This window comes from Oculina patagonica, chromosome 10 (genome assembly GCF_052425735.1).
Source record: "Oculina patagonica isolate OP01 chromosome 10, crgOcupat, whole genome shotgun sequence".
In the NCBI taxonomy this organism is placed as follows: domain Eukaryota; kingdom Metazoa; phylum Cnidaria; class Anthozoa; order Scleractinia; family Oculinidae; genus Oculina; species Oculina patagonica.
Window position 1 is genome coordinate 9611193 of NC_135767.1, and position 13841 is coordinate 9625033.

Genomic DNA, 13841 nt, shown 5'->3' on the forward strand with positions numbered 1-13841 from the left:
TCAAACTTGGCCTTGTGCAGTTTTGCTTCTGCAGTTTATTTGCGCCCAGTGTTAATACAACTTACATTATTTTTGACAGATATATATATTTCCATTACAGCGACAGCTTTTTATACCTCAAGTAAAAGCTTGAGGGGGCTGTTTACATTTAGTCAAAAAACATGGTACTAGTACATACATCCAAGAAGCTCCTTGGAATTGGAAGAGCAGGAGTGACCAAACCCATCTGGCACAGGCAGCAGAGAAGGTCTAGAGAACCTGGTCTGTATCTCCTAAACAAAACAATCAGTAAAATCACTGCATTATTTTACTGTGCTCAATACCAAAGAAACAGCTCTCAATCTAATACTGTTAAACACGAAAAAAAATTCATTTATTTATATTATTATAGCTTGTATTTATAAACACAATAATTATTATAAATTATAGAGAACAAGCTTCAAGAGTGCTTTGTCAAAAGTACAATAATTATGTATTTTAACTGAAGAAAAAACCAGTGAAGTCGGACACAAAAGATGCTGGTTTTAACCAGTGGTCAGTATAATTACATAATTATGTTTTCACACAAAAAAAAATTGCCAATAGGTCTAAACAAGAAAAGCAAAAAAGGAGAGAAATCTACAAACTACATTTATGCTGTAATTTGTCTATAAGTAAGTTACTAAAAAAATAAAAATTTTAGTCTTTAAAGTTTTTAGAGTAATGCAGTTTTGGATTTTGTCTGGAAGGTCGTTCCATTCCTTTGCAAAAGAGGAAGGTGGACTCGCCCATGGCAGTTTTAATACTCAGGAGATGTAGTTTTCTATTGTCCCGCAGGACCTTACCATAGAGTTTGGATCTCAATACAAAGTAATCTTGCAACTGCCTGGGACATTGATAATCGTTCATGATTCTATAAACTAACTGCAGAGGCATATACAGTAGCACTGCCTATTGAATAAGTGGTTGATTTCTCTATTGTTCACAATTTTACACTTATGGCCAGTGCTACTAATGCTCATCAACACTGGCTAATCAAAATATTTAGTGGTGGCTCTGACAGTTCGAATATCCTTACCGTGTTTCCTTTAGCCGACTTCTAACGGCAAACGGAAGATCACAAAAAGAAGTGTACTTTTTTACAGGATCCAGTGCATACTCATCTAAACCCTCAACCTGAGAAAAGAAAAACAGTGAGGCTTAATTTGCAACTTTCATTTTCTTTCAACTTTTTGCATAATATAAAGTTAGAAAACTTTATCAACAGTGCGCTTCAAATAATTACATGTAGAGATGCACCAGAAGAAAATAAATAACATTGCTTGAAAGTAATACAGAATACTCCTCAAGGCAACAAACACATTGTAATCATCAAAATATTTCAAAATGGCAACAACGTTGAAACCAAAAACCTACATGGAGATCTCCAAAACTTCACACTCAAAATATGATGACCAACACACACCACATGCGTAGTTGTGCACACAAAAAGTCTCTAAGTGTACATGCTAATCATACATGATGCCAGTGTGTCACGTAGCTGTCTTCATAACAAGCATGATTTTTTTGAATGCAAAATGTGTCTTTCCAGTAGAGAACTCTGATACAAGTACATGTATACAGTGTGTTTCAATTGCGGACCGCAGACTAGCACACTGGTTGAAAGTTTGAATAATGCTTAAGACGGAATCCACTAGGAAGTCAAGTAATATTTATTAAAAGTGGACAAAAATCAACTACCAGAATAATTTAAGTGTCATTGTCAGAGAAAACCAGGCAATGCCAAAAGATGGGGGTCAGCCGATTCCCCTAATATTTTCAGCATTTGAAACCTATCAGATAAGATTAAGATTGGTGGCATTTAAATGATTTTCTGCCTTTTCAATCCTGAGATTGACCACCCCCCTAGTTTTTGGCACAGAAAGTGCCAAAATTCTACATAAAAAAGGCCAACTTCTCGGTACTGGAAACAGATCTTCCTTTTGCATTTCGTGCACAATTTTTTTTCTCAAGGTAAATTAACTAGTTGTTAATGTTTTGCATGCTTAAAAACAAATTTTCAGTTTAACTGTAATTTTTACCATATTTTCTAAACTAGGTAGGTAGCTTGTGCCTTGCCACAGAGTGAATTTCGTGGGTTTTCAAATTTATTTTTTTCAAAAGTGCGGTGGTTTAATTTTTATTAAAAGCCATTTTATAACAGTCCATACCCTTCTCAATCAAAAACAAGAATTTATTGATTGGCACAAGAAACTCTTTTTCCACGAATTTAGTTCAAAAATGCCTCTGATCGCTCTTATGGCCATTTTCCCGCCAAAATTAAATCACCAGATTATCACATAACATCAACAAAATTACATTTCAAAATGAAATACTTGTATTGTAATTGATTTGAAAAGAGTAGAAACTTCAGCAAATGTGTTAGAAATTGATTTCGAAATAATTATGTTAATTAAAGTTAATAGATACCGCAGGCCATGCATGAAATCATTGTGTATTTCCCGCGAAATTTAGTCGTATTATGTAAGTATTACTTGGATTTTCATAGCCTATATCTAGATTAGTTTGGTTTGTCTGAAAAGCGAGAATATAAATCTTATATATAAGGCGCTCTTAGTAGTAATGTTCCAAGGAACTAAAATAAGAAACCAGGTGACGTTATTTCTCCCGGTCGACATAACTTTTGCCAGTTTCAGTTCATGTTATCACGTTTCATACGGGACTAACGCTCTTATAAATATGAATTGTTCGTTTACTTCACAAGAATCATCTTGTATTCTTCTCGGATATAGTACAACTATTCTCCCGTTATAGATGCTTGTAAACAAGACGTTACAGTTCACTTACTAGGTCTTGGTGTGAGTGACTAGCGAGGATGCCGATCTCGAAGTTCAGCAATCACTGAGATGGAGCTCATTTTATGCAGATCAGGGCACTTTGTCTTATCAGCAGATAGAGTAGGTATGAGTATCTGTCCAAAACACTATAAGAGAAGGAACAGCCGACTGCATGCGACTGGTGACCTTGACAAATTACTTGTTGTTATCATTGCACAAGGATGAATGCAAACAGGTTAATAACCCACGCCGTGTTTGTATGACCTTTGTAATGTATGCATTACTGTCACGCTGTTTGTAATTTGGGCTCCTCTCTTTTCAGGTTCGTCTCGAATTCCTCTCATCCAAAAAGATACACAAACACGCACACAAGACCCAAGTAAGCACAGGTAGAAGTTCAGCTGAGCAATTTTTATTCCAGAATCAATAGTGATATTTTTTGTACCTGTCAAATAGAGACTTCAACATCCCCCCCCCCCCCGAGCATACCCCGGGCATTTATCTCATCAGTTTGCCCAGGGGGGAATTTGACCTCAATAGTTGTTATTGAGGTGGGGAAATTTGAAATTATATGAGAGGGATAATGGGGATTTGAGCAAATTGCCTCAATCTTGTGTTTATAATTCCTTGCGGTTTTTCCGGCTTCGTTAGCGGCTCATGGCAGAGTTCGAGAAGGAAGAGGACTCAATGGATCAACTGTTTTCTTTTGTACATCGTAACTGCTTCTTTTGTGACATCGTGGCCAGTGTTCTGCGTTTGAAGTCGAATATATTGTTTAGTTACTAGTGGTAACCACAGGTTAGAAAGTGCGGGCCTTGACGCACTTAGAAAAGGTACTGGTACGAGAGTGCGTAATTTTAGATGGCAGTGTCGATAAATAAATGATTAAATGGACAAAAGACAATTATCCCGAGTAACGCGTCACGCAAGGAATGCATGTTTTTATCGTTTTGGGAAGTGTTATCGAGCACGCGGTGTGAATTGAGATGTGATTTTTCTAAGTCGGTAAACTCGCTACGCTGTGCTCGCCGTTTATTAACGTGGCGCGATTAATGATAAATCACGCTTAATTGCCGCTAACCGGCCGCGAACCAGTCAGAGTTGTTTTTTGTCGGATTGACAGTTTAGTGAACTGAAGTCAAGCACGCGGTGTGAATTGAGATGTGATTTTCCCCGGTCGATAAACTCGCTATGTTGTCAGTGTTATAACGAATTTCTCGAATTTCTCGAGAATAATCATTCGCTTTGCCGTGGTTTATGCGTGATACAATCAGAGCAAATTTTCGCAAAAGCAACAACCGTAAAACAAGTCTGCAAATTGTAATGTTTGCAATCTTCCATGTGACAGAAGCCAAGATCTTATGTGAAAATCGTTCTTGGAGAACAGATTTTCTCTTCCGGTGTTACGACAAACTGTCGTGATTGACACATTTTTCGCATCCCGATCGTTCTTAGTGGAAGAACAAAATTTTCAACTTCCGTTTTCTGTTCGCTTTTCATTAACGTGGCGCGCACGCGTAAAACGCAATCCGCTGGTCACTGTCAAGATTAGGGTTGCGGGCCTCTCTTGGGCCCGCAATGAATATTTTGCATGTAAAATCACACTCTGAAAAGAAATACACTTTCGTTCATTGCTTATTTTTCCATTTACTTCCCGGGGGTAGGAGAATTTGATCGACAAATTTGACCATTAGGTGGGGCATTTGAACACGATTTTTGGCCCTTTGGGATGCTAATTTAAACCACCAAAACCTCAAAAGTTCAAATGCCCGGGGCATGACGGTGGGTGGATGTTGAAGGTTGGATTTCATCGGTACATTATTGGTCAAATTAGAGTACATTAAATAAATAGCAAAAAACTGCTAACATCGGGTGCGTCACGATGACACTTGCGTCATATCAAAATTGCATAAGGAAAAAATACGCTTCCTATCACTATTGATTCTGGAATAAAAATTGCTCAGCTGAACTTCTACCTGTGCTTACTTGGGTCTTGTGTGCGTGTTTGTGTATCTTTTTGGATGAGAGGAATTCGAGACGAACCTGAAAAGAGAGGAGCCCAAATTACAAACAGCGTGACAGTAATGCATACATTACAAAGGTCATACAAACACGGCGTGGGTTATTAACCTGTTTGCATTCATCCTTGTGCAATGATAACAACAAGTAATTTGTCAAGGTCACCAGTCGCATGCAGTCGGCTGTTCCTTCTCTTATAGTGTTTTGGACAGATACTCATACCTACTCTATCTGCTGATAAGACAAAGTGCCCTGATCTGCATAAAATGAGCTCCATCTCAGTGATTGCTGAACTTCGAGATCGGCATCCTCGCTAGTCACTCACACCAAGACCTAGTAAGTGAACTGTAACGTCTTGTTTACAAGCATCTATAACGGGAGAATAGTTGTACTATATCCGAGAAGAATACAAGATGATTCTTGTGAAGTAAACGAACAATTCATATTTATAAGAGCGTTAGTCCCGTATGAAACGTGATAACATGAACTGAAACTGGCAAAAGTTATGTCGACCGGGAGAAATAACGTCACCTGGTTTCTTATTTTAGTTCCTTGGAACATTACTACTAAGAGCGCCTTATATATAAGATTTATATTCTCGCTTTTCAGACAAACCAAACTAATCTAGATATAGGCTATGAAAATCCAAGTAATACTTACATAATACGACTAAATTTCGCGGGAAATACACAATGATTTCATGCATGGCCTGCGGTATCTATTAACTTTAATTAACATAATTATTTCGAAATCAATTTCTAACACATTTGCTGAAGTTTCTACTCTTTTCAAATCAATTACAATACAAGTATTTCATTTTGAAATGTAATTTTGTCGATGTTATGTGATAATCTGGTGATTTAATTTTGGCGGGAAAATGGCCATAAGAGCGATCAGAGGCATTTTTGAACTAAATTCGTGGAAAAAGAGTTTCTTGTGCCAATCAATAAATTCTTGTTTTTGATTGAGAAGGGTATGGACTGTTATAAAATGGCTTTTAATAAAAATTAAACCACCGCACTTTTGAAAAAAATAAATTTGAAAACCCACGAAATTCACTCTGTGGCAAGGCACAAGCTACCTACCTAGTTTAGAAAATATGGTAAAAATTACAGTTAAACTGAAAATTTGTTTTTAAGCATGCAAAACATTAACAACTAGTTAATTTACCTTGAGAAAAAAAATTGTGCACGAAATGCAAAAGGAAGATCTGTTTCCAGTACCGAGAAGTTGGCCTTTTTTATGTAGAATTTTGGCACTTTCTGTGCCAAAAACTAGGGGGGTGGTCAATCTCAGGATTGAAAAGGCAGAAAATCATTTAAATGCCACCAATCTTAATCTTATCTGATAGGTTTCAAATGCTGAAAATATTAGGGGAATCGGCTGACCCCCATCTTTTGGCATTGCCTGGTTTTCTCTGACAATGACACTTAAATCCTATTGCGTTATTTCCTACCCTTAATGAAAGATAAAGATGTAAGTAATTATCTGTGATAACACCAACAACAATTTCTTATCAGAGTCTAAGAAAATGAATTTCAAAGTTCACAAGCTATAGGCAAATTCGTCTTAAGCGATTCAGTGGAATTCAGCGGAACTTCGAAATTTGTTTTTGATGTTTGGTGTTGTTAGAAAAGATTTCTTTTGATAAGATATTTGAAGCAGTAAGAAAAAAGGGTGCAATAAGGAAGAAATAATTTTGGTACAACAATTTCTTATCAGAGTCTGAGGAAATGATATTCAAAGTTCACAAGCTACACTGTATGGGCAAAAGCTCACATCTTTTAAGCAATTCATGGGAATTCAGTGGAACTTCGAAATTTGTTTTCGATGTTTGGTGTTGTTAGAAAGTAGTAGTAGTAGTTTTGGTACATAATTTTGTCCAATAACTAGTCAAAGTCCTGGCGGATATCCTCTTAAAACGTCTGAAGTCTGTATTTGTCACAGGCCACTATTAGGTGACTTATATCATCAGCAGCAACCTCATTCCCAGGGTCTCTCTCCTTTTTCTCCCTCATCATCAAGGAGAGAGATGCTGGTTGCAGCTGGTCACGTCACCACCCAAAATCTGGGTGGTAAAAAATAGTTGGTAGGGAGGGGTAACAGAGTTTTTTTGGTCCATGTGACAAATCTACCATGCCAGGGTGAGAGGGTTTAAATTAATTGTTGTTACTCAGCAGCAGGTGTTTTAAATTGGCACTATATTTCCAAAGAAATAGCAAAAAGTTTTTTTACTCTGTTTACTCCAGTTTATGCCGGGTTTGAATGGAGGTATGTGACAGAGATCGTAGCAATAATCTGTTCAGTGATATTCAAAGTGAACCAAAATGCATTCTTCTTGCCGTGGCCGAAGCGCGGCACGGAAAGTTGCTGCCTCGAGGAGATTTTCCTGATTTAATTAGTGTGTAGGCAATTAGTTTTGTATCGCGAATCAACCATTCTTTTTGAAAACTAAGTAGACAATATTATTATTATATTGCTGATTAGGTTCAAGTTCTTACTACTCTTAAAGAGTTGTACACGAATACCAAACGCGCAATAACATTTTCGGCTTCGCAACGATTTACTTGAATATCGACTTTAAGCAGTAAATTTTCTCACAGAAACTAACAGAAATTCACACAGTGTATGTAAACGAGGTTTTCTGAAGTGTGGAGCAACAAAAAAAAAAAAACAGAAAAGCCTGTCCAAAATTAACTTTATTCATCCTGAACTTATTCTGAAAACAAGATAATTATGCCATCTATAGCGAGAGAGCGCGCTGAAAATTACAAACTGAATGTTTTGAAGTATGCCTTTCTTCATATTCATCAAGCGCACCTGAATAACTCGTAGAGTTGAATAGTGTACAGAAAAAGTTGTTCGAACTGTGCAAACGGCAAGAGAAAATGTTAAACCGTGATTCATTGCAGAGAAGTTTCGAATAAATTCAATGCGTAGGTGAGCAGAACAATTTTAGAGCCAAATAGTCTGTTTCACTTTTAAGATAATATTGACGTTGTATGCAGAAGAACACAACGCTTTCTAAAGACAAATGAAGAAAAAAAAACACACTTAGACTAAAAGGCAGGCATTTTTAAACAAAATCTTGCATGCCCCTTCCATACCCTGGAGAGTGATATTTGTTCATCTTGACAAAAAAAATTTTACCATATGGACATGTGACAAGCCGCAACCAGGGTTTCTCCTTGACAACATGGGAGGAAAAGGATAGAGGCCCTGGGAACGAGGTTGGGTCAGCAGGGGACATAAAAGAACCCATACACTTATCATAAAGAGTAGGGCATGGAGTTCCCGGTGTTGTGGTCTGGTCTTTGCCCGCTGTGCTTACTGTGAAATGCTCGGAGATATTAGCTTTATAAGCTACTCTTCAAATCCGAGGATAAACAAAAGTGATGATGTATTGGAATAGCCTAGTTAGGAGATACCAACAGTACAGGTACAAAGTGAAGTTATTTTAAGCCCAAATTTATTTAGCGTAGTTTAATTATTACACTATTCTGTTCTTTACCTCCTCTGTGATATCTATAGTTTTGCAAAGAATCTCTAAAGGCATCACCAATAACACATCAGCCATACGGAACCAGCCATGTAATGGCTGTTTTGCCTCGTCACGAAGCTTTGGCATTGGTTTCAAATGCTTGATCCACTCATGATCATCATCCAAGTTTCTAGAGACTTGATCTTCACAGTCAGCTGACTGTTCAGCAGGTGATTTGCCGTCATCCACATCCATTTCATCTGACGTCTTCTCAGCAACCTGACCATAAACAAGCTGCCACAACAGTTCATGAGTCAGCTGGATTCTGGGAAATCTTGCCAGATAACCATACCTCCGATTTGATGGCTGAAAAACAAACCAGATAAATTACCATTAAACAGGCATTTGCCATTTTGTGGTGCAATGTTCTAATTAACAATAATTACTAGACTACCAGCAGGGTTTCCTTTACAGTTGAAAAGCAGGTGATCTATCATTCTATAGATGCAGTCCATAACCCTCATTGTACAATCTTGTGTATTTTAAGGCAAATTCAAGAATTTGTTTTCATAAGAGCAATGCATCTGCATTCATATATCAGTGGCCAAGGGATCTGGTGGAGGGGCAAGGGCCCTCCTTTTTTAGAACAAATAGAAGCTTGAGGGGCCCAGAAAAATTGTTTTCGTGAGTGCCCCCCTTATATTCTAGGGTCTGAACGATTGTCCCCCCCTTATCAAAGGCTGGATTTGCCACTGACAGTATCCAGTACCATGGGAGAACCACTGCACCAGACACACGATAAAGACAGCTTTCTACAAGATGATTGTATGTTGTGAGAGTGTACCACCGGGTCGCAGTTTCCGCGGCGCCTGCGCCCCGACTTGTACTTGGAGAAAATGTGGGTGTGTCCAAGACTAAGGACCACACAGCAGGAGGAGAACTTTAAAACAAGAAAAGATCCATCCCTTACAGCAAAAGATTGTTTTCTCGTCAATTTATTTACATTAAATTGTTTTTAAAACTTTTACTTGGAGTAAGCCCCAGAACATTTGTTTCAATTTATGTCTTCCTGTGCAATTGTAATCACTATAATCTGCAGCATTGCAGAGCAGGAAAATTATGCCCCAATGTGTACATCTATTTAATCTCTAATGTAAACACAATGTTCTTCTTCTTTTTATATTTAACATCTTCAAAAATAATAAATAGCATCAAATGCTTTTTCCCACTCCTTATCTAAAGCCAGCTATAATATATTCATACCTTATATGGGGCTTTTACAGCTGGTTTTTGTTCCTTGTTCTTTAATAAGGCTGCTTGTTTCTTTTCCTGCTGTTGTTGTGCTCGTTTTTGTGCATCTTGTTCCTTCTTTTCCATTTTCTTTTGCTGTTTTTCTTCTGCTGCAGCTACCTTTTCAAGTTTCTTTCGTTCCTTCTCCTCTACGCATTGCTTTGCTCTTTCTTCTTTCTGTTAACAAAATAAACATTAAGGAAATAAATTTTTAAATTTTAAATATTTTTTTATTTCTAATATTGCTTCTTCCTACAGTTACCGGTATCTAGTTTTTGCAATTTAAAGTCTGGACATTTCTTGCAGGGATTTGAGACCACTTAATTTGGCATATCACTCAAAACTCTGCAAAACATTTTTGTACCACACAAAGTTATTGGTACAATAGTCATTTGACTGAAATAATCTCTTACTTTTGAATAACTATTATTTATTTAGTCATGCATGCTTTTTTAACATGTTTTGTGCTATGCCGAGGGAGCAAAGTTCTATATAGTGTGATCTGTCATGTAATAGTTGTGTATATACACTGTAGTCTCTGTTACTGATTAAACCAATATTTCTGATGAAAAAGCCTTGATTTGCAAAAACGCTTAGGCCACACACACAGGCTAATGGCCTACACCACCAGAGCTTCATTAGCATTGCCCCTCCCAAGACTGGGATTTCATCACAGGTTAGCCACAAACATTGCAGCAAAACATGCGTGGTCATTCAACTGTTGCATAGACTTTGAGAACTCTAGACTCTAGTGTCATTGACAAAGGCTCTTTTCGCGTGAGAAAAACTTTGGAGGCCTGGCACACCTCAGTCTGTGTATTAATGTAAGCATGCTGACAATAGTTCTAAGCCCATTCCTAGCCAATATTGTAAATATATTTTTTTTTAAAAAAATAGCCACTTAATTAGCGTATTTATTCGCTTTTTAGCCGACCCGCAGCCGAGACCCTAAACTTTCGGCAGAACCAGCGAGCGAATACAAAAATACCGAATAAATTACTTCGCTTTTGTTTTTATTATTATTTTTCATCTCAGTTTTTTTGAATACATTTTATTCATTTTGTATTCCATTTTTATCCGTCAAAGGCTGTAGAGCAACAGCCAAAAGCTCATTATTTTTAATATTTTAGCCATGGCCAGTGAACATATTTTATTGTTTTTATATGTCTCATCCTGGCTGCGCTTCAATCTTTAAACATTATTATTTTTGTCAGGTACACTCTGTAATTTCCCTACTGGATTGCTGGTATATATTAATAATATGTTCCAATTTGGCAAGAGCCACTGTAAGAGTATGTGACTTGTCCAAGAAGACAACACAGTAACCTGGCCTCACTAGGGTGTGAAACTGAGTTGCTTAATCCAAAGCCTGATGTGCTACTCATAATTATTGTGCCTCGATCCCTTGACAAGAAGATAATATATACTGATTTTTACTGTCAAGAGTTTATATTGTGAGGAACTTGTTTAAAAATTGAACCACAATTAATGTGATTTGATCTGAAAACACATAAAATAATACAACATGCAATATTATTATTATTATATACCTCTACAACTTTAAAATTTTGATCTCTCAGTCGAACACGACACTGTTCCAAAGCAAGTGCGACTTCAGGATCATCATTATTTACAGATGGATGTAGGAAAAGATACACCTGTTAAATTGAGATAGAATACACAATGAGCTTAATAACACTGGAAGTTACAGGGAAGCAGATAGGTTTAAAGGCTAAATATGACAAAATCAGTTTATATAGTCTGTACAGTTTGTTTCTAATTTATTCTTACTTTTATTTTCGAGCATACTAAATTTTGTGAAAATTCGGGAACCAAACTTTGCAAGTATTAATTTTTGAGATTGGAAGAAAAATTTATTAGTGCAAAAGTGTATTTAATTTGTGATCATTTTGTCAGTGTTTTTTGGATCAGTCTTGAAACAAAGGCTAAGGAACTTCTAGGAAAATGCAGAAGCCTGGCTCAATATAACTACAAGAAGCCTGCAAGGGAAATTTGGTGACTATACTAATAAAAGAGGTTTTGGCCTCACGGATTACAAGCTGAAAAAAAAGTAATCAGACAAAGGATGCTTGTTGAAAACAAGATGGAAAGATATTTTCAAGGATGATTGTTGCAGTTACAAACAATTTTTATTGTTTTCATAAAATTATACTAAATATGGTATTAGGTTTCGCACAGTTTTTTTTGTGCGTATTAAATTTCACAATTATTTTGAAATCGAAAAAATCAGTACTTGTGAAAATTAGTAAGAATAGGGTACTATTTTTTGGGTCGGACAGCAAACACAAACACAAAATTAAATACCGTAAAAAATCCGCAGATAAGCTGCACCTTTTTTCCAAAAATCTTTGCTCGAAATCGAGGGTGCGGCTTATCTGCAGGAGCATTTGGAAAAGGTGCCAAAAATTTTCGTGAATTGACACTCTTGTGGAAAAGTATGCAAATTACTATATCATTTATCTACAAGGGAGTATTGGTCATTGCTTTTGCAAGTTTGACAGCCCCTTAAAGCTGTTTGCAGTGTCGAGGATGGCCTATATTTTCAACAGAATAAAATAATATTAATACACCATGAGCGAGAAAATACCACAAGTATTCGCTTGGTAGATGCGGATCATGGCCTACTGTTTCTTCCCTGTTTAGCACTTTGATGGCAGATTAGTCGATTTGGTTACGAAACTCTCTTAATGGAACAAGTTTATCTCCAACAGAAGGCTCCTAAATCTCTTTTTATCGATACGATACCAACGAAACCTGAACGCCTCCATCCATTCTAGCCCCCATAGCTCTTTCGTTTCTCTTAGCCGGCTTGGCACGAGAAATGGAGGGCTCTGGGGACATAGGATTTTTGAATTAATTCAAAAAATTTTGATTGGCTGTTTGGAACAAAGAATTCCTAAACGGAAGTCGAAAACGTAACGACTCTCTTATACATTCTTTTGAAACATCATGACTGCATACATGAAGACCAGAAGTCCATGAATCTAGGACTGGAAATCCTGTGTCCCCAGAGCCCTGCGTTTCCTCATGCCAAGGCCCAGCCGGCTAAAAGAAAAGAAAGGGCTATGGGGACAAGAATGCCCTCCATCTTGTTTTGCTTGTTTGTTCTCGCCCCAGTACCATTTTCGCGTCTGATCGAATGCCTGGCTATTAAGCTACGAACGTTTTGCAAACGCACGTTCGTGTTGTCACACAAAAATCCATGGAAAAACTGTGTTTAATGAAGAAATGCCTGTCAACAAATACCAGAAAAAGATCAACCATATGTCAAACTTGGTGTTCATTATATTAATTAAAAGAGCTAAAATTATGTGTAAGACTGAAATATTTCTGTTTCAATGTTTAGTGAGTTTACGTTCGATGAAGAAGACTCGACTTTGGATTTTCTTTGAATTACTTTCAAAAAACTTTTTTTTCCAAAATTTGAGTTTCTAAATTCAGGGTGTGGCTTATCTGCAGGTGTTTACGGTATTTAATGTGGTAGCTCAGGAAAGTTACATTAATTATGCATACATGTACATGTGGGCACCAAGTCAAATTTTGCCCTTCACTGGAGTGATATTTTGCCTCCTTCAAATAAAAATTGCAGGGCTAAAATACAGGTCACAGGTTAGCTAGGCCCCATGTCACAAGGGAAAAAAAACATGTTTAAAGTTGACACAAAGAATAGGTTAGGGCAGTGGTTCAGTGATTACAAAATCAGACATCCTGCAAAAGTGTTAAGCTCGCACAAGAAAGAAAATCATGCAAAATGAACTGGGCAAAGAAAATAATATCTTGTAAACTTGAAAAAAAAAGGCCGTCCAACAACCCTCCCCCACAGCTACAAAATAAACATGAAGATGAAGCAAAGTTGACAAAGTAATCATTATTACAACAAGCAAACAAAAGGGACCAGCGGCTAGAGACATGATTTACGTAGGTAAATTATTAAAGTAAAGTTTACATTACAGTCAAGTCCTGTAACTACACCACACTGTTTTTTGAATTAAAGTCCATTACCATTTGTGACACAGCTGCATGGTGAATCACAGTCTTGAGTTGTCTGATTAATCCCTGAGCACAAAAATCATCAAGCATCCTGTTGAAAAATACACTCAGGTTACCAAAAGTTCTGTTATTTTATGCTTATATGTCATTTTCTCTTGTAGAATCGAAATTGCAGCATAATGATATGAAGCAATTATCATCATCATTTTCATCATCACCAAAAG

The 13841-nt window shown here is 37.0% G+C and overlaps 1 protein-coding gene across 1 annotated transcript in view; it reads right to left on the minus strand.

Moving 5' to 3' along the window:
* Nucleotides 1-13841, minus strand: part of LOC144667101 (general transcription factor 3C polypeptide 1-like) — an 80986-nt gene that overhangs the window by 43073 nt on the left and 24072 nt on the right. The window contains 6 exon segments of the mRNA XM_078528479.1: nt 179-272; nt 1058-1155; nt 8347-8682; nt 9580-9783; nt 11157-11264; nt 13630-13708. Coding sequence (XP_078384605.1) covers nt 179-272; nt 1058-1155; nt 8347-8682; nt 9580-9783; nt 11157-11264; nt 13630-13708 — 919 coding nt within the window.